Genomic DNA, 19,253 nt, shown 5'->3' on the forward strand with positions numbered 1-19,253 from the left:
GGCGGAACGGAAAGGGAAGGTTTGGCGAGAGATGGATTTAGTGCGGAGGTACGAGCCGTGAGATTGATTGAGCTGAAGGGGGTCACGAGTCACGCTGCAAAGAAGGCACGATGGAAGTATTAATACTGACTTTCATTGAGTAAGAGCAGGAGCCAAGTCCTATCTATAAGTGACCTCACTCCATAAACTTGTACATCTCACAGGGGTATATAGCAAACAGCAAACTGCATGTAGCAAACGCACACATAGACCCACAACACCACGCTCAATATCTGTCCCAAGATAGTTGCAATGTAGCCAGCTCAGAAACACCGCCCAAGATGGTAGTGACGAGCAGGAAAAAGCAAGCAGCACACCATCAGAGATGCCTATAATCAACCGAGAACTCCAACGCTTCACATAAGGCATAACAAGAGGCGAATTACTTTTTGAACAAAGCCATCCGACCCTTCCTTCTCAAAGACCGTCCACTCTCCGGCGTTGGCGTGATGATCCTCTCGCCGCTGGCATTGACATCCGTCGCCTGTTCAGGAAACTGCCATGGCGCTACAGTTCGATTCTTTAAGCTCATGCCCAGCCCCAGCCTCTCGCGCGTAGAGTTGTGTCGGGTAGGCACTGTTGCAGGTGAATCTGAACTTGGCGTAGTTATGGTATTCGGGAAGTAAGAAGTAATCGGTGGACGTTGAGATGGCGCATCTTTCTGGACTGGTGGTTCCCTGCGAAGCATAGAGCTAAAATGGGACCCCTCTCCTGATGTTTGTGGGCGCTGATTGCTGGGTTGGAGAGGAGTGGGTCTGGGTTTTCGTTTCGCCGCGGCGGGAGGACCAAGGATGTTGACTCCAGCTGACTTCACAATGACTTCTTCAGCAGACCCCGGCGCTTCTAACAAAGTAGTCTTGGTGTTCTCTTGAGAACTATGTTCTAATATCGGCGAAGTGAAGCTTATGAATTGTGACGGTGCATCGGGTGTGGCAGGCGATGAATCATAAGGCGTGAACACTGGCGAGTAGGAGAGAGCGGGTGGATTCGGTGAGCCAAAGCGATTTGGAGGAGACAGCTTGGTGGGTGGGAACGAAACAGCGGGCGGTCGAGGAAGATCTTGTGGGAAATATGACGAGTTCTGCTGTAGAGGAGGAGCACTCCAGGATGATGTAGTCCGAGATGTCGTACGCCTATGCTCCGTGGCATAATCTATGGCGGAGCTTCCGCTATGATAGCTACTGGTCTCCCAACCGTAAAGTTCAGCCAAATTGTTGCTGCTACCACTCTGTATTGACGCTCCACCGAGGGTACCACGGCTGAGACGTCTTCTTGACGAATCTGCCGTAGATATAGCCCTACGCTCCGATCCTCCTGACCTTGAGGTGCCAAGCGGCCGGCTCAACCCTGACATTGATTGACTCGCCGCGTCCTGTTGCTTCTCCTTCTCTTTCAATGTCTGCGGAACACCGTCCCATTTCGAGTTGACTTTGGGGACCGTGACCGGCAGCTTCGCTGATGACACGCCTGGCATGCCGACTGCAGTGACTCGGCCACCGCCCTGCTTCATCAACTGCCGCTGGTAGTCTTGCAAAGCCTGTGCCGAAGGTTCTTTGACGCTGAATAGACTTGAGAAGAAGTTTGATCGTTTCTTTGCGAGGTTCGAGGAGGTCTTTGAAGACGTTGACGATGGAGCCAACGAGGACCGCCCCGGGCTGCAAGGAAGAGACATCTCCGAAGACGGCGACCGTGGTGAAGGGCAGAAATTGGAGTGGAGCGGCGAGGTGGGAGCGGTGGATACTGTGGACCTTGTAAATCCAGTGGACGCAGAGCTGACCGACTCGGTGTCGCATGATTTGGTTCGGTATGAGAGTTTGGGCAGCCTATTAGGCAGTGTTTGAGGATTCATGTACCCGGGGGTTGGAGACGCCATCATGAGCGCATCCACGTGGGAGGGCACACGCGCTGCGCCACTGTGGATAGATGCTATGGGAAAGATTGAGCGAAAGAGGTCAAGGTCAGCCAGTCATTGCTTTTCTCAGCCGTAGGCAGAATGCACAATGTTCGATTGGCCGGGGAGGACGAGCGGAAATACGGCTCGAGGTAGGTAGTACTTTATGCGAGAAGGACGGGAGGAGATGCAAACGACTGTGGTTGGAGAGGCAGAATAAATTTGTTTCGTTATTATTTTCTGAGTGGACAGACTGACTACTTTGATGATGAAGCGAAAGAAAGGGAGTCGCCGGCTTTTTCGATAACTACCGTCCCACGGCTCTTCATAATTTCAGCGTGTGCCCACAAATGCATCAATTCACCGGCTATGTCTAGGCTCTGGCCTTCAGCATCAATTTGGGCCTCTTAGGGCCGTTTGGGCGCCAGCGGACGTTGCTGCGAGGCTGAAAATGCAACTGTATGCGCGTGGCATGGTGTGGGATGATAGGAGCAGCTTCTGGATTGGATGGAGACGCCGTGCTGACCTCATTTTCCATATCATTTCCCGGGTTCAATACAATCGTCTTAAATTTAAACTTCAGACGATCGCTAGATCTCATCTTGGCTTTTGATCACATATAATGATATAAGGATGCTATGTTTTGAAATGAGTGTTCATTCGTTGAGATTTGGGGGATTTGCACAGGGATCGTGAGTTGGCAAGACGTACCCCCCAAGCCAACGCCAAGACCGGCCGAGCTGGCTGGTCTAGACCTCGAAAACAGCGCCTCTGATCCTTTGGAATTGTCAGATCTGATACGTAACGTACCTTAAGATCATTACTTTACCTCATCTTGTACACGATCCGGCCAAGCTCCTTCGTTATTATCATTACTTTTGAATATTGAATATTAAAGTACCATTCCTTCAATCCTCTGTATTCGCTCTTGCGTATCATTCCGCGTCGCTTGGCATTACCCGTATCCACTCTTAACGAAAAAGAGCAACTGCAACCGTGTCTATACGGAAGATCAACAAGATCGTCAATGTCAAGTTTGCATGAACCCTTTAAAAAAAAGACCGAGATTGTTAGACTGGTAACGAGGCAAAGGATCTGCAGCCGCTGCTATCTGATCCCAAGTTCCTGACACCGGGTGTGCGGCAGGGTTTCGTTGGAAGAAAGGCAAAAACGCGTTTGAGGCGTTGGATTCGCACGTGTAGAAAAGTCAGATGTAAATGCCGAAGGAGGTGACCGAAGGCACCCACCCAATATCCGGCCAATCAATATCCTTTGGGACGTCCAATGGGTACGATTGGACCAAGGAATTGGCGTTCGAGTAGGCCTCATGTGACTACAATGCAGCCGTCCGAGCATCGCCTTTTACGTGTCTTGGCCTTCTCGACGAGGCGTCGACGGTGGAATGCATGGTGGCTGAAGTGTAGAGCTGGTGGTGAGCGGAGACAAGCTGCAGGGCAGTCAACACTTTGGCTTTCGAATGTGCTAGCATGTATCACTACCGAGTAAGTCAGATAAGGCTCGTTTCTCGGCAGACCCGAGATGAAGGCCTCTCAGTCTCTCTTGCTGTTTGCTTCTAATCACCATACGTTCGAATCGCAGCAATGTCAGAGACTCGGCAATCATTAGTTTTTGCTGGAAAAGGGCATTGATTACCTCACATAGACGCATCACACGACTACAAGCTTCATCTGTGAAGCAAACGAAGAAATCTTGAGCCAAGCGTGCCAAGATATTTCCACGTCTCTACATCATGAATCATGACACTATTGAGGATGTGGAAATGAGCCCATCGGCCGTCGAATAACGATAGCAGCCACCCCCAGAATATCCACCCTATTCTTCTTTTCTCGTGATGGCTGCCAAGTCGGCCGCTGAAGAGATACACTTAGCGTCACATCGACACGACGGCTGCTCGCGATGCTACAGTATTGTGTAGGATGTATGCGTTTTCCCCGTGTGTCGCCTTCCGCTCAGGCTGTAACTTAAGCCTCGCAGAACACCGCATGGACAAGCAGGATCAGCAATGCTGTGGCAGAAGTCATCTAAATCAACCCCGTTCTTTTCGGAATACTCTGTGCTCTGACTGTCAATCCTTCCGTGAATTCCTCGCTAAGTTCTTGACCGGTTTTCATCATTGCGCGAAAGAATCTGCGCGCTATACTGTGGTATAGTCATGTACTCTTCAGCCTATGTTCACAAATCATAGCCGCGTCTCTCCCGTCTCATCCGGCGAACATGAATCTTCTTATGCGGGCTAGTAAGAACTCATCCAGCATGATTCTAGACTTTTCCCGACGCCAACTTTCGCTACATGGCCCACTACTCTTTCCTGAGCCTCTCAACCACAGCATGTATGGTGCTTTGCCTTCTCACCATGCGTGACTTAGCTCTGCAAGGCTTCGGAACGAGATATGAAGGGGAGGCCTGGGCAACGTACAGCAACCCGGGAGTAGAGATCTCTTGTATAATGAATGCAGGAGTCATCACTCCTGTGCCGCCGGGTGATGTGGAGTCTTGCAGCTCCGAATAGAGATAAGACTTTGGCCACGATAGGTTCCGGACGGCGTAATTGGATATGACTTATCTGGGAATCCAGATTGGGACCCTGAAACTTTTTGCGCCGTACAGGATTGGTGCGGAGGCCGAGGCGAAAAATACAGAGCTCGCCCCACCGCTGACATATGGGCCCGCATCTGCTATCAACGGCACAGACCTCATCTGAAGTAGCCTTACAAAACCGGAGGATGACACCAGTTCGAACAGCGACGACTTGTGGGCCCAAGTGACCTTCACGACCACTGAGATCCCGCGAGCAGACATTTCCATGTCCATCGTGCAGGCGCTATTGAAGCTAGGTCCCCTTAATAGCACGGCGCCGATTACACAGCCGTTAGCAGTCATTGGCCCTGCCATCATGGTGAAGATAGAAACCTCCTTCAAGAGAGTAGAGCGCTCTACGCCCCCCTTTTCCAATTATGGTCATATTGTCAAATGCCTTGCGGGGACTGCCTTGAGTCATGTTGAGGGAGGATAAATTCTCAGGAGTGGATATAGGACTGGTCGTTGGTGGCGGAGATGTCGCTAACGGCAGGATACGGCGGAGTCCAATGAATGCGTTGGTGGAATCGCATGTTACTGGAAATCTATCAATGTCTTGCAGATTGGATTTATTGCCTCTCATTCCGTTACTTGCTAACCGCTGTCTGCGTTCGTTACCCTTGAGACGTGAAAAGGTGAACCGGGAACTCCCAAGAGTGAAGAATCCAAGATGCCAAGCGGCAATGTGCTAGTGCTTCAAAGCTTGTCTTGCCAAGCCAGTCCTCAAAGCGTTTCCGCGAGACTTTTCGAGGGACGGGGGATCTGGGAAACTCCTCCGCAGAGCACTCGGATCCGTACGTCGTCTTCCAGGTTCTCGGATCTCTGCACAGCTTGCGTTTACCTCGTAGGCGGCTTGCACGACGGTCCCGCCGACATCGAGCTAGGTATTTTCCGGCTTCGAAGCCATTTGAGAAAGATTCTATGGGAATGCGTAGGCTGTCCTCTATCTGTACCCGCTTTTCGTCAAGTTGTACATCGCGGAGTTTTGTTCCGTGACGCCTTGGCCTCTCGGATGGGCTTCTAGCCGCCTTCACAACGCAACTTGGACTCCAGACTCCGGCTGCTACCCACTTGAACGCCAAGTGATTGCTTTACTCCCTTCGCCTTTACTTCTCCGATTCACCAACTGATCGGTCCCTCGCCCGTTGTGCATCTGGTAGCGTCAGTGTAGGACTCCAGTCCCCGGCTTGTCCTACGCCGGGGTTCGCCTGGAGTCGTCCCCGTTGAGTTGATCTCGGGGAGCGAGCCTGTGGCGAGCTGGAAGTTGTGAGGGCGCCTGGTGGGCTGGTAATGAGGGGCTGGCTTGTGGTGAACGAGCAGTCGAATGTTGTTCCCGACGAGCTGATCCTGAGGGGCTTGCCTGTGGCGAACCAGTAGGCGTAGTCGACGATCGCTCTGGACGGACTGGTCTAGGGGACCTATCCTGTGGCCCACCGGTACTCGATGGCTGTCCGTGATAGTTCAGCCCAGGGGAGCCGGTCTGAATCGTGCCATGCGTAGAGATTCTCCTGATCGATGAGCCGGAGTCTGAGCACCGGTCCTGCAGTGGCTGCCGTGGTCGAACAGGGTTTTCGCCCTTTGTCCCGTGCTTCCATGTAGCCGGGCGGACGGTGCTGGGCCACGGGCGATGTGGGCAAGTTCGCAGCCACAGGCGCTGGAGAAGGGATGCTGAGGAATTGTTCCATATCCTCACGTTCGTGGCCCCGTATCGCTTGATCTTGGACTGCTCTTCTGATGATTTTCAGCATTCTCGTGTCGACCCATTTTCCGTTCGAGGACGCCATTGTACTGTGAGCTCCTGAGCAAGAAATGGTGGAAATTGAAACAGAGTGCATCGTCCGTGCTGGGTTTGCGTAGTCAGTGTTTGCGACTTGCTTTTGCGACACGAGACGATGATTGTTGTTGACAGTGGATCATGCTTACAGGGAAACAGTGCCGAGCAAACTGTCCTTTGAAGAAAAATACTAGATCGCTTTTCGAGCTTATTGTTTGTATCCTCTTCAGGCACAGTTCCAGACCTGCGGTCACGTTGGCCTGGTAAACCGGGATACCCTAGCTGCTCCCTCTAGAGATCGCCGCCTCTAGGCATGCTGGTCAAGGCCGTGGTTTTTGGATGATCTTTGAGTATGTCTGCGTTGAAAAATTCAGTCTGCTTGGGTGGGCAGTCAATATTTAATACGTGCCGTTTCAGGATTGGGACGAGCTCAGTGCCGATGGCGAGGAATGCGGAATGCGTGCAGATGCCAGCTTAGCATTGTTCCGTATCCAGGGCATAGTATTCTTTCCGCCTTTTGACTCCAAGTCGGTGAGCCGAGCATTGCACTCGTAGTATCTTACAAAGGCCCCGCCAGCTTTGCGCCAATTCGGAATCGCTCGCTCTTTTCCTTTGCTGGCTTGGAACTACTTTATCTCCGCATTCCTCAGTGTGAAGAAATTTCACCATGGAGGCAACACTACTGCAGATTTGCACTTGCAGCGATAAACGTGGGAGTTTAGAAGGAACCGGTAAGTCGCAAATCATACTGGCGGGATCAAATCTCTGCTGAAGATTCGCGTATTACTTGAGTCATATTCGACACGGAGAGACACCGAATTGGCCGATACAGGTTTCGTTTCGGGGATCGCAGCCAAGACCTTTTCTTCTTCTCCTGTGACTGCGCCATTGCTATTTTCAATATCAAAGCAGATGCCGAGGCTCTTGTGGTGATGAGTATTGGATCAGACTGTATGCCCAACATTTCGTCCGTCAGCCTGCAGCAGCATCCTTGATTTCCAGCGCAGTGGCCAGGCACTTCGGACTGAACCCAAACCCGTCCTCCATACTTCCTCTCCCGACCTAGATTACTCATTTCTCTCGAAGCCAACTGGACCGTGTTCTTCCTCGCCGCCATCACCCTCGCTCTACCTCTGTATACCGCCGCCTCTTCCCAAATACAGTCGCCAGCAAATCGTTTCGAAGACAAGCGGACTACAGTATCGCTGTCTCAATTCAGACAGCGATCGTCCCCAACGCCCCCGGAAAATAGCAACAAGAAGTTATGCTTGCATGAGTCGATCCGTAATGGGATCCACACACTTCGTAACCCAGTGGCCACATGGCACGGCTCCATGATCATCGTAGATCTCCGAACGCAGAACGATCGTGACCACGAAGCCAGGTCTGGGTCGATGAGATGATATCTGCCAACCCGTTTCCACACTTCAAGCTGATGAGCTTTTGATAGTGTTGAACAGAAGCATCAACAAACCGTCGAGACAGCGATCATTGCCCGCTTCAATGGGCGGAAGGCGCGATTGCCGAGACGGCGCTATGCGGATCTGGAGTGTAGTATGTGAATGTTTGCATCAGCCCGGTGTGCGAGATTTGCATTTGCCCCATAAGCCCCAAAGCATGTCGGGATGGGTGAACGTTACAGGTTTACCTGATGTTATTGATGCGCTGGTTCTCTCCTTTGCTCGGTACGGTGATTCTCATTCTGTATTGCTTGACAGCACAATCTCGTCCGGAAATCGTTACATTCGAGGCCTTCGATGCCGTTGCGGAGGGTCCGTGATTGTTGAGTCTAAATGTCTGGAAATCTACGGCTTTCAGAACTTAACATTTTGGCTCAACTCACTTTTGAGACGTTCAGCGTATTTGATTGCACTGTAGGCTTTTTAATCCGTCAGTCTCTAACAAAACGTCACAACGGTTCTGGAATTGTTCTCCCCTCCTCCAATGACTCTCCCGTCACCCTCATTTTCACATTCATTTCACGCCTCATGAACCCTGCGCATCTGCTCTACCAACATCATCCTCCGCGTCTCCATGCGAGCTTCTCTCTGCCTCCTCGCCTCACGTTCTACATGCGCCGTCGGAGACACATCGTCAGACTCGTCATCGCTGCTCGTATCTCCCGCTTGGGACTCGTCATATTCCACCGACTCCTCGCGCGCCAGCGCAGTCTCCGGAGCTTCGCTGCCTCGCGGGTCCGCTTCCGACCCCGCCGTTGCTGGCTCCGGTAGCGGATCCCACGTCCCCACGATTTGTATGTCCGGTTGCGGTTCTTCGGGGCTCGGGGTTCCTGGCTCGGGCGTGTCTGCTGCTGGCTCCGCGTCGATCGTGCACCCGAAGTTGTTGGGCCGCAGGAAGATACAGTCGAAACAGTGGCCGTCGCCTCGATAATTCTCCGTCCTTGGCCACCTGAATCTCATCAGTTCTGTCCACTGAATGTCATCCGTAACGACTTACCATCCTTCCAACTTCCCTCCCTTGCACACCAGAGTCCGGACATAACACTTGACCTCATTCTCGGCAACGGTTCGCGCACAACGACCCCCGTGGACCATGTCGTGTCGGAACGCGTAACCTGTAGGGATGTATGTGCCGACTCCGCTGGGGTTGAGAATGGTCCATGGGCCGACCCGCTTGTAGAGATGGCTGCTTGAGTAGGGGTTGACGCCGAGCAAGGCAGAATGGCAAAAATGGATCTTTCGGGCTTCCAGTGGAAGTGCGACTGTTGGTGGTTCCGTTGACTCACGGTAGAGGAAGGAGGGATGAGGTATAGGCATTTTGATGGGCTTGTAGGTTCCAGTCAGTCACCTTGTAAAAGCTTTGAGATATAAATTCCTTTGGAAGCAGTGTAACTTTAGTTGACCAGGTAGTGGAAGAGCTTGCACTGTGGTAAGAAAGAAGTGGTTTTATTCCATACTTGGCGCCAGGGCATGGCAACGGCTGGAAGATTTTTTTACGAGGGAATTGGCTGGAGGGCCGTTATTCGGAGTGGTATTCTAAACAAAGCTCATGAAATTGATCTCAGTCGGAAGTATCCTTTGAGTCTAGCCTTACAGACGGGTCCTTTCTGGTCCATGATCTCGTCCATGGTCCTGGCGCTGCAAATTGTAGAGATCCAGAGAGGAACCAGGGCACTGTTATAAGATCAATCTTCGCACCTGACCATTGGGATTCCAGTCTCTCATTCTTCTTTAATCATGAAGATATGCCTTCTGGGACTATTCCAAGGGCTGGAATGGACTCTCTTACCTCGCCCTCCATTTTGTTTGTTCCTTCCGATGAGGGAGAAGGATGTGCTGTAACCTGCCAAATTTGAGCACTTTCGAGCTCATATATTTTTTTATGTTTACTCTTTGCCACACCCTTAATGAGCTCTGCAGATCATTCAGCTTTTCACTCACCATACACGTCACCTTGCAAGCGCGACCGTACTACTCTCCGCAGGCTTATAGAGATCTTCCAGCCACGCGGAATATCTGAAATGGCAAGGATGGAATACCGACTGCTGCAATTCCACTACCAAGGCGCGAACTGCGACTGCTCGAATGCCCGTATGCCTTGCCTTCCTAGAAGCATCAGCAACTTACGCTTGCTAAAGACTCACGACAGAAGATAGAAAATGGCACATCACGAGCGCGGCCGAAGCTGGTATTCCGCTTTCCACAGCCCCCATCCCCAACACACCCGACGATTTCCTGGACCTGGGCCCGAGAAGACATGCGTTCCTCGCGAAGATGTTAGGTACAGGGGGGCGATGGGAGGGATGGTATGGCAATGCAAAAGGCTTTTCTGGATGAGTGGGATTCAGGAGAACTAACACCAACTGTTAGGAAGCTGCATGCCGTCAGTCAGAATGGGTATCCGGATGATCACATCACAAATGTCATCATCACGCGAGAGAAGGAGCCGGTGCCGGTGTCAGTGGCGGATGAAGAATGGGACGTGCTGGCTCGAGGGTCTCCTAGTTGCCTGTGAATTTTGTTCTCGTTGTATTCGAAAGTCTAAGAATTAGTAGGGAGATAGGTGTCAAGAATTTCAATTGCGGAGAAACCTAAAATGTAGGATGGGCTGCAACTTGGTCCGCTAAGGCCTGTCAGCTATCTGTAAATGCTAGCGATGTCCATTTTTTGCCTCCTCATCTCATTCCAATTTGAAAAGTTCGACTTTTGCTGCTCAATCACGACGTTTAGAACGGCCAAGGATGGACGGAATGGGCTCGCCTGTCTTGTAATTCGGTCAGGATTCCTAGAATATCCTCCTAAGCCTCACAGAAATACTACTATATAAGATCATTTTTATACAACGGATCCGCCTCCACCTGCGCCTGCCACAATGGCCAAGCTTTTGTATAACTCCCTTGATTCATCGGAACACAATCCGCCGCTTCTCTCGGTGTCAAATACTTCAATGTCTCTGCGCTCGCTCCATACGCATTCTGGATCTCCAAGGCCGAAGCCTGCGTCTCGGCATTCCAGGCTGTGTATACGGCACGGTAGACAGATTCTTCAATGCTCGTACCCACAGTCGCGAATCCGTGGCCACGCTGAAGGACGAGAGTGTAATCAGGCTCCGTGTTATTCTTGGTTACATTGTTCGCGAGGGTGGAAAACGTGTCAGCGAGCGCGTCGCCGAAACGGGTGCTGCTGATGAGCATGTTCTGCGTATCGTTTGGAAGGTAGTAATTGGCGATATCAAAGACGGGAACTTCTTCACCAACGAAACCAGCCATGTGGTAGGTAGGCTTGAAAGGAACCTCACTTATGCCGAAAGGAATGACTTTAAGGTCATGGCTGTGGACCACGCTGATCTGACTGGGGTAGCGTTTCAGGATGCCCTGGTGGATGAAACGTTCAGAGTAAGGACTTTGGGCGGCATGATCGGCGGACGGTGTGACTGCAGAGCCATCACTGATGTAGTATTCGTTGAGATCTGCCAGGCTTTGGACAAGGGCTGGAGGTGGGTCGCCGGTCATGAAGAACGTGGCATTGTTGTTTGGGTTGCGGACGGAGACGTGACCGAGACCGTCGACGATTTGATTGTAATCAAGGATGTGGTTTGCTGTAATGAGTGTGGACAAGAATTGAGTGAGGTTGACGGCTACCATCCTGGCAATTGGGGTGGATGGCAATTCTGAATCTTGACCAGAGGGCAGTACATAGAGAGCTTGCCTTGCCCTTTATAATACAGACACCACATCTTAGATGATCCGATGAAGGATTAACATACCTGGTGACATCACGTCGCTCTCGTTGCAGCTTTACACTTTTCTGTGCAGAGCATCCCCCTGCGAGGAGAAGGACTCCGAGCCTGCAAGACATGTATGCATCTTTCCGTTTACTACGAAGGGAGGGAGAGGCCTGCAAGAAATGTATGCATCTTTCGGTTTACTAGGAAGGGGGGGGGGAGAGGCATGATCAAAGTCCACCCCACATAAGTCCCACGCTAATGTCAACGTCGTCGCCATAGCCTGGGCCGGGCCTGCTCGGCTCTCGAGATACTCGACACTCGACCACAAAAAACGGCAAGGGGCCGCGACACATCCGGACAATGCTGGATCCAAGTTTTGCGTAACACTGTCTCTACTATGCCGACTTGTAACCGAAGTGGTACGTTTCTGGGCGCGGGGCTGGCAATGGTGGACCAACTGACTGGTCCACTACCAGTGGAACCGTTAGTTTCTCGTAGTTGATGGTGTAGTTTGAGGTCTACCGGTTGGTAGTTGGTGTAGTTCTGACCTTGAAACCAACTGGTTCAACTGATAGTGGAGTAGTTGATATAATTTTTTTAAAAAGTCAACATTTATAGGGCTGAAATACTCTAGGGCTGAAATAGGGCTGAGACCTTAGGGCTTAACGCTTCGTATGTCGGTCTATTCACCCCCCTCCCCCCGAGCGATATTTTATCTTTCATTACAACTGCTCCACTATCAGTTGCACTGATAGTGGGGTAGTTGGTTTTCAATATATCATAGTTGGTGCAGTTTCGATTTCCAAATCTAGTAGTTGGTGCAGTTTGCCCTCCAAAACCAACTATTTCCACCGTTGCCAGCCCTGTCTGGGCGAAAGCAAGCCAGGATTTAGTGTAAAGCGCTCCTACGGCAATCTACACGAACGGTACGAGGGATGCTACGGGAGCCGAGTCTCGGAGTCTCTCTCGGCCTCATCGGTTTCAATGCAGCAGCCGATCGATGACCTTTCATTCAGCATACAACACCATCATGCATAGATAGGTCGCAGAGGTTGCCGTCTGAGCATGGCACAAAGCAAGTACACACCACACCGTTGAGGCAAGCGTCAACTCGCTTGGTGAGTATCGATTTGATGTTGCGGAGAGATGAGAGATGCAGGAAGAGCATGAATGAATGCGTACCCGTGATAGCGATCGTTGCCATGATGGAGGGAACAATAGGCAATAGGTTCGTAATGTTGTTGGTAAGAATCATTGTGCACATCGACAATATGGAAGAAGAATAGATTGGAACAAGGTCAGCCTAAGGGTTTTTTTGTTGTTGTTATGATTGCTAAAGAAGGTGACTAGTAAGATGGCATTTGCAGGAGGCGGAAGTGAGGTTGATTGTTTTTAAGAAGAACATCTCGTGAACATGATAGATACTGCCGGAAGCATATGGCTTACATAGACTCGGTTCGTGTAGGGAATGAAAAAGCTGTGGAGATTTCTTTTCATTTCTAGTAGATTTGCTTGCAAAATTATCCAAATGTGCCGTCACATGGAGACAGCAGCCCCATAATATTCCTCTATACCAGATAACAAAAAAAATCTCAAGATATCCCTCCTAGCTTTCCAATCTCAGACATCATCAGCGGGCGTGTAGTCCATGGCTTCGGTGGCATCGTCCTGAGCTGCAGCAGACGAGGAAGACATAGCCACATCAATATCGTACTGGCTCGCTGTGTTGTCTCGCGCCTTCGTGGGCTTTGTTCGTTTGGCTTTTGCTATCCCATTGGGTTTAGCTTTAGTGGTCTTGATCTTGGATCCTTTGGATGCCTTTTTAGCCGGAGCAGTACCACTTGAGGATGACCCCACGTCCATTCGTGAGTCTACCGTTGGTTTTGTCGTTGAGTTTTGATGATCGATGTGTAGACTGTTGGTGATGGAAGTGAGACTGTGGAAGATGTTTTGCCCGGAGCATGGGCGCTAGCGCTGAGAACGGCAACGATCGAAGTGAAGCCTTGAGGAGTCACTTTCACAACACACTCGTTGAGCAGAATTCGGATTCCTCCTTCATTTGACATAGGCCACGCGCAGCTGATGGTCCGTTTCTAAACACATTTAGCTTGCTCCATGAGAACTTGAGTATAGTACTAACCCGCGACTCGCGATGTTTATCACACCTCGTTCTCATACATTGACGACTTATCCGGCCTACCAATCTTGCCGTATTGGCCTTCATTGTAGATACTTTTCTACGATGATCGGTGTTGCACCTCGTCCAACCCGGTGTCATGCCAGGAATGGTCTCTGCATTTGGATGCCATGGTATTGGCACTGGGTGGCTTGGGGCAGGCATTGTTGGCGTCTGGGTAGGATTTTCAACTTGCATGGTGCCATGTTGGAGAGTCAGGAGATATAACTGTCCCGATGGGTAGACGCTGAAGCCTGAGGTGGGTGATGGAGAGGCCGGTGAAATGAGGTGGGGATCAGGTGTCTGCGGAAGACGGCCTGATAGGTCGTGGTAAGTATTAGCCTGATAATACTTAAGAATTCATGCAGCAGAGTGTATGCTTGGGGGCTTTCTGTGATTACCTGCGGAAATGGAGTCGGATCCGTGTTCATAATCAGAACTGTCTCCCCCGCTTTTTTCCATACCAGCCTCCCACTTGTCACTGGACCAGTGTTCGTTGGAAATCTCCCCATCAGGGAGACCTATCTAGGCAACCCACAATGTGCCCTCGTCCCCGTCCTGTACAACCTCAGCTTCAACACTCTCAGCCTCCCTTAACTAGGACGCAGAAGCCGAGGGTTGCTCTCCAAACCCAAACTGCGCAGAATGCCTGGGTTGCCTCGCTGGCTGTTCCGGCACGTTTGGTCCACTTACCCTTAGAAACATCATGGATCCAATGGCATTCTGTGTTCCGCTGGCCTCAGTTGGTCAGGGGAATCAAAAGGAGGTGTGAGTGTACTTTGTAGCCGTTGGGACGTGGAGGGTGTGGGTATATATATGTAAGAATGTGGATGTCAAGTGCTGAGAAAGCGTTATGACAGCTTAAGAAGTATATTGAAACCTTTGTACGGTGGTGCAATTATATAGAATACGGCCTGAAGGAAGGCACGAAACAAAAGAAAGCATGAAGAGGAGGTGGGTTCAACGGCCGGGGGAGCAGATGATGGCACAACACATTCGATAGCAGGTTTATATCTTCCAGTGAGGCCGTGAGAATGTCCTGATGCTGACCTACTGCAGCACAATTCAGATTCTCCCCGGGGGTACCATGGTAACAGTCTACGAGAAGTAAGCATCGGAACGGAAAAGAATGACTTATTATATAGGAGTCTCTGAAGCTGTCTTTGACACAGAATTGGCGTGGTGAATTGCCCCAGCCAATCATCTATACGAATACGACCGCTAAGATTACAGAATATCATGGGACAACTTAGCCGAACGAATCACAGTTGTCAGGGTTACGTGAATCGAACAAAATAAACGCCGAGCTAGGTGCTTGGCACAAATACTCCTTTGCTTCAGAGGGTTGGTGACAAAAGTCGTTGCACACTTTGGTAGGGCTTAGCGGGGATCGGTGTGCAACGACTTTTGTCACCAACCCTCCTTCATTGCGTTCCCCGCCCCTTCTTTATCAGTCTTGATTCACTACTATAGCTGGATCTCTCTGTCTTTGCCGTGTCAAGTATTTTGTTGTTATTTCCACTACTGCTAAAATGAAGGGCACACAGACTAAGGTTATGTCATTTCTACTACCGCAAGAAATGAAGAGTAAATCGACTTGGCAAACACTACTTTGCTTCATTGTGTTTCCCGCTTCAATCACTTTGAATCACTTCGGTCGACCTTTAATGTCTCTACGGTATCAAGGATCGTACAGAAATGAAGGATATGCCAAGATTGCGCAAGACTTCCCCTCAAAACCACTCAGGTCTGACAAAGGCATTGAACTTTCCTCACGGTGGAAGCATCGTTTTGTAAAAATGTGTCTTCCATGTATGCAATGAAATTGTTAGGCTCGCCTAAATCCTTCACCATAAGCCAAGGGATCAGGAGCTCTTGCGATATGCATCCACATTGTACAGGCTCCGGTCAAAAAGGCAAGCCACTGTCTCTCAAATGGTAATCAGGCCTTATAGCTAGTGATCTGCTCATATTGTGAGTACATCATTCAGATCCACTTGGCTCACACTCCCAAACCTTACATAAGCAATGGACACCAGACTCCTACAGCTATGCAGATGCGTCAACGCTTGCCGAGATCGACAGCCAGGTAATCTACGGGCCAGCAGGATCTCTACCCCTACGGTAACTAACATATCCCTAGAACGCTATGCTCTCTGGCGCGAACGGGCGCCCATACAGGAGGAGTATCGCTCTCGGATCCTAGACCTCGCACGTCAGCTTCAATACTGAGTCTAGACGCACAGAGGCAAGCATTTCTGCTGGGCCTATTGAACAAAAGCAGCGAGTGGCAAGGATGGTAAGTGATCGATGCTGTACTCCAAAGCCCTAATCTCACTTTCTGTAACAAGGCGTCTAAATGGTGTTGGGCCCTTGGAGGAAGCGCCATACCCGACTTGCGATATCATCCTTGTCCGGGAGGTGGAAGAAGCTTTGGAGTCTGAAAGCACCACGAGCGAGGAGCGGGACTGGTTGGACGTTGAACCACCGAGCTAGGCAACGGCAAATCGCCCAGGAATGCAGCAGTAGAGGATGAGGACTAGACACTGCATCTTGGGTTGGCATCCAATCGTTTGACACTGGTATATATGCACTAGTCGAGGGTTCTGGTTTCGGAGCTGTTGACATGTTAGATTGTAAGAAGCGCAACAATCTTCCAGCCGAGACTCCTCTAACCAAGAATAGACATCGTTCTATCTCGATGGATACAGGTTCGTGCGTGATACAAAGTAAGTTTATCTAGGCCCAATTGGGTCGTGTGTATTGTAGGTAAGGTAGGCTGGGACCGTGACACTGCTGAACCGTATGTTGCTTGACCGATAGGAATTCCTTTGCTGTGAATGTTTTGGCCGCAAAGGAAGCGGTGTATCATGTGTCATAATACTGCTATTGAGCAGACTTCTTGAATCAGCAAGGTGTTAGAGGGTTTAGCGTATACAAATTCCATGGCAATGCTTGGCACTGAGTTCTTTTCCCCTCAAATCATCAATTTCACAGCTGGAAGTCGGATCGTGAGAATACTGGCGGCATTGAAATCGCAAGAGCATCTGGTAGAGATCTGTATACGTTGTATGAAAGATTGGTTTTCTTGGATTACTATTTTGGTAGAATCTGGAGGTTGAATAATCAGAGAATTTACCCTCAGACGACGTGATTCGCCTCGTACCAAAACCTGATATATGCATCGATCTATAGTATATTGGCAGCGCTGAACTCACAGAGACAAGGAGTCTTATTCATATTTAAAAACCTTTACAACCGGAATCACAGTTGTGAAGTTGATAATTTGGATCAGGGGAGGGGCGAGGGTCGGGGACAAAAGTCTCTGCCGACTTTCTCCCGCAGCCCCCATCAAAAGTCGGCAGAGACTTTTGTCCCCGACCCTCGGGGGGAAAAATATGTGCTGGGGCGCGGGCTACCCAGTAGTGAAAAGCTAGCCAAGCATTATAGAAACACTAAGAACATCGCTACAATTAAATATATTTACGATACTATATTTAATTAATTCTCCGAATTCTCCCTATAGCGATATCTAAGAAATAAATTATATCGCCGATTAATCTCGAAATATATAAGATTCTCTATAGCTTTATAATCACCGTATTGAATTATAGTAGATATCGTCGAGTAGATATATGTGTTATGATTAAATGCTAATCGTTCTAAGAAGGTTAAGCGAGACTCGCTCTATATCTAAAAGTATATATCCTCGAGAGCGTTAAGTAACTACTCGTGACGTATCCCGTCGTCGTCCTCGTCGTCCTTATCCTCATCGTCCTTATTCTCATCGTCCTTATCCTCGTCATCCTTATCTTTACTCGTAGTAACGATATCGATAATATCGTTATATAGCTTTAGAATCGTATTATATTTATAGAGAATCCGAGTATCTTCTAGCTATTCTATCGTATCTCGAAGCTCTTTATCTCACTATTTTTATTGAATATAAATAGAATTATTAAGGAATTATTATAATTTAACTCATATATATATATGATATAAAAGATACTAATTATCTATATAGTCTATAGATAGATATATGCGGTGCTAAGCCTACGCTAGTAGCTCTATAAGTATCTCTAAGATATCTTATAATAAGAATTCTCGTAGTCTTTTTAAGTAAGAAGACTGTAATCTCGATATAAATCTTATATATTAAAGATTAAACGTTATATAGAATCTTAATAGCGAAATTTAAAATTATTATATTAATAAGAAGAATTAGAGAGAAGTATAGTAGACGATTTATTAAAGTCTTCGAATATATATTAAAAAGATCTATAAGATATTATAGACTAAGATTAATAGCGTATTATTATATTATAGAGTATGGGATCTCGACGTTACTATAAATTTTATTAATTTCTCTAGAATTATAGCTAATTTTAAGAGCGTAATTAAAAGAGAATATACTTATTTTTCTATTATTAACGCTTTTTTTAATAACGATTCATAGTATATATAATAGTAGAAGAAGAGATATTATAATTAAAAAGAGTTAATTAAGATATAATTTATAGAGATAGAATTCTTTAAGAGAAGAAATGGAGAGACGGAGATAAAGTTAAGATTATTAATAAAATTTGATATTCGTAGCTAAGAAATTTAGTTACTTCCCGAATAGATAAGACTTTCTCGATTTAGATCTTGGTAGTACTTTTTCAAAATTGTCGATAGAAAGAAAGCTAGCTTTCCAATTAATTCAGTGCCAAGCATTATTAGCGTATGCACAAATGTCCAGAATCCTTGGCGTTAAGAAAATCGCACACCCACTTTCAATAAGAGTAGTAAATAGCTTCATCTTCTTCAATATCGTAATTCCATTTTTACCTTCGTAAAAAGTAAAGTCTCTATACCTCTCGCTTAGCTATTCCTTGATGTTTCTTCTCAATGATTCCATCAACCTCTCAATCGACGTAGATAGTATACGATTCACCGGAGCGAATAAAGTAGAGGAGGCTTATAGGTATTATGGGTGAAGAAAAACCTATTAAGATATCGCTAAGCGAAATACATAAGGATGAAAAGGTTGCAAGGGAGAAATAAAGCTCTTCACTACTATTCATGGTGGCGATTTTCTCACCGCCAAGGATTCTGGACCCTTGTGTATACGCTAATATCATGGATTTTGAATACGCTAAATTTAGGCAGTCACAATATCTTTTTTTGTCCGCCACTGTAGCCTGAGAGACAGCACATAATTGACAAAATTACCAGCAAGTCTTGTCAGACTGACGGATTGTGGCTTGGACATGAGCGGAGCGAGCACTGCCCGAGCTTTTTAGGGATGCGATTAAGAGAAATCAGGCCACAACTTATAGCGCAGAACCGCCGACGTATCGGGAGCGCGTCTGTAGGTTCGCAGGGTACGGAGTAGAAGGGCCCTCGACAAACAGGAGAAAAGGGCGCTCGATGGGGGCTGCGGTGAGTGCTGGGAGTGCTGGGACTGAGGTTGAATGCATCTCCTAGTCTTATCGATTCGTACAATGTGCGACCACCGGAGTGGACCATGGGACGCCGAACTTACCGCTTCGTTCGACCTGGAGGACTTTGTTCTTTTACGCTGATACAGCTCGACATGTTAGTCC

General features: G+C 48.6%; 6 protein-coding genes across 6 annotated transcripts; 1 reads left to right on the top strand and 5 right to left on the bottom strand.

The window, feature by feature from the left end:
* Window positions 1-421: 421 nt before the first annotated feature.
* HO133_003400 (uncharacterized protein) lies at window positions 422-1,912 on the bottom strand (the record flags this gene model as incomplete). Its single annotated transcript, XM_037294322.1, has 1 exon — window positions 422-1,912. The coding sequence occupies one exon, from the start codon at window positions 1,910-1,912 to the stop codon at window positions 422-424; it is 1,491 nt and encodes a 496-aa protein (XP_037149703.1).
* Window positions 1,913-5,634: 3,722 nt separating this feature from the next.
* Window positions 5,635-6,312, bottom strand: HO133_003401 (uncharacterized protein; the record flags this gene model as incomplete). The annotated part of the gene is made up of 2 exons (XM_037294323.1): window positions 5,635-5,923; window positions 5,963-6,312. The coding sequence occupies 2 exons, from the start codon at window positions 6,310-6,312 to the stop codon at window positions 5,635-5,637; spliced, it is 639 nt and encodes a 212-aa protein (XP_037149704.1).
* A 657-nt stretch (window positions 6,313-6,969) lies between these two features.
* On the top strand, window positions 6,970-7,705 carry HO133_003402 (uncharacterized protein; the record flags this gene model as incomplete). Its single annotated transcript, XM_037294324.1, has 2 exons — window positions 6,970-7,033; window positions 7,389-7,705. The coding sequence occupies 2 exons, from the start codon at window positions 6,970-6,972 to the stop codon at window positions 7,703-7,705; spliced, it is 381 nt and encodes a 126-aa protein (XP_037149705.1).
* A 576-nt stretch (window positions 7,706-8,281) lies between these two features.
* Window positions 8,282-9,079, bottom strand: HO133_003403 (uncharacterized protein; the record flags this gene model as incomplete). The annotated part of the gene is made up of 2 exons (XM_037294325.1): window positions 8,282-8,711; window positions 8,760-9,079. The coding sequence occupies 2 exons, from the start codon at window positions 9,077-9,079 to the stop codon at window positions 8,282-8,284; spliced, it is 750 nt and encodes a 249-aa protein (XP_037149706.1).
* A 1,502-nt stretch (window positions 9,080-10,581) lies between these two features.
* Window positions 10,582-11,538, bottom strand: HO133_003404 (uncharacterized protein; the record flags this gene model as incomplete). Its single annotated transcript, XM_037294326.1, has 2 exons — window positions 10,582-11,438; window positions 11,529-11,538. 2 exons carry the CDS (start codon window positions 11,536-11,538, stop codon window positions 10,582-10,584), a joined length of 867 nt encoding a protein of 288 aa, XP_037149707.1.
* A 1,571-nt stretch (window positions 11,539-13,109) lies between these two features.
* On the bottom strand, window positions 13,110-13,830 carry HO133_003405 (uncharacterized protein; the record flags this gene model as incomplete). Its single annotated transcript, XM_037294327.1, has 4 exons — window positions 13,110-13,425; window positions 13,518-13,582; window positions 13,630-13,635; window positions 13,690-13,830. 4 exons carry the CDS (start codon window positions 13,828-13,830, stop codon window positions 13,110-13,112), a joined length of 528 nt encoding a protein of 175 aa, XP_037149708.1.
* Between the last annotated feature and the right edge of the window lie 5,423 nt (window positions 13,831-19,253).

Source organism: Letharia lupina (genome assembly GCF_014066315.1).
Source record: "Letharia lupina isolate WasteWater1 chromosome Unknown contig_17, whole genome shotgun sequence".
NCBI lineage: Eukaryota > Fungi > Ascomycota > Lecanoromycetes > Lecanorales > Parmeliaceae > Letharia > Letharia lupina.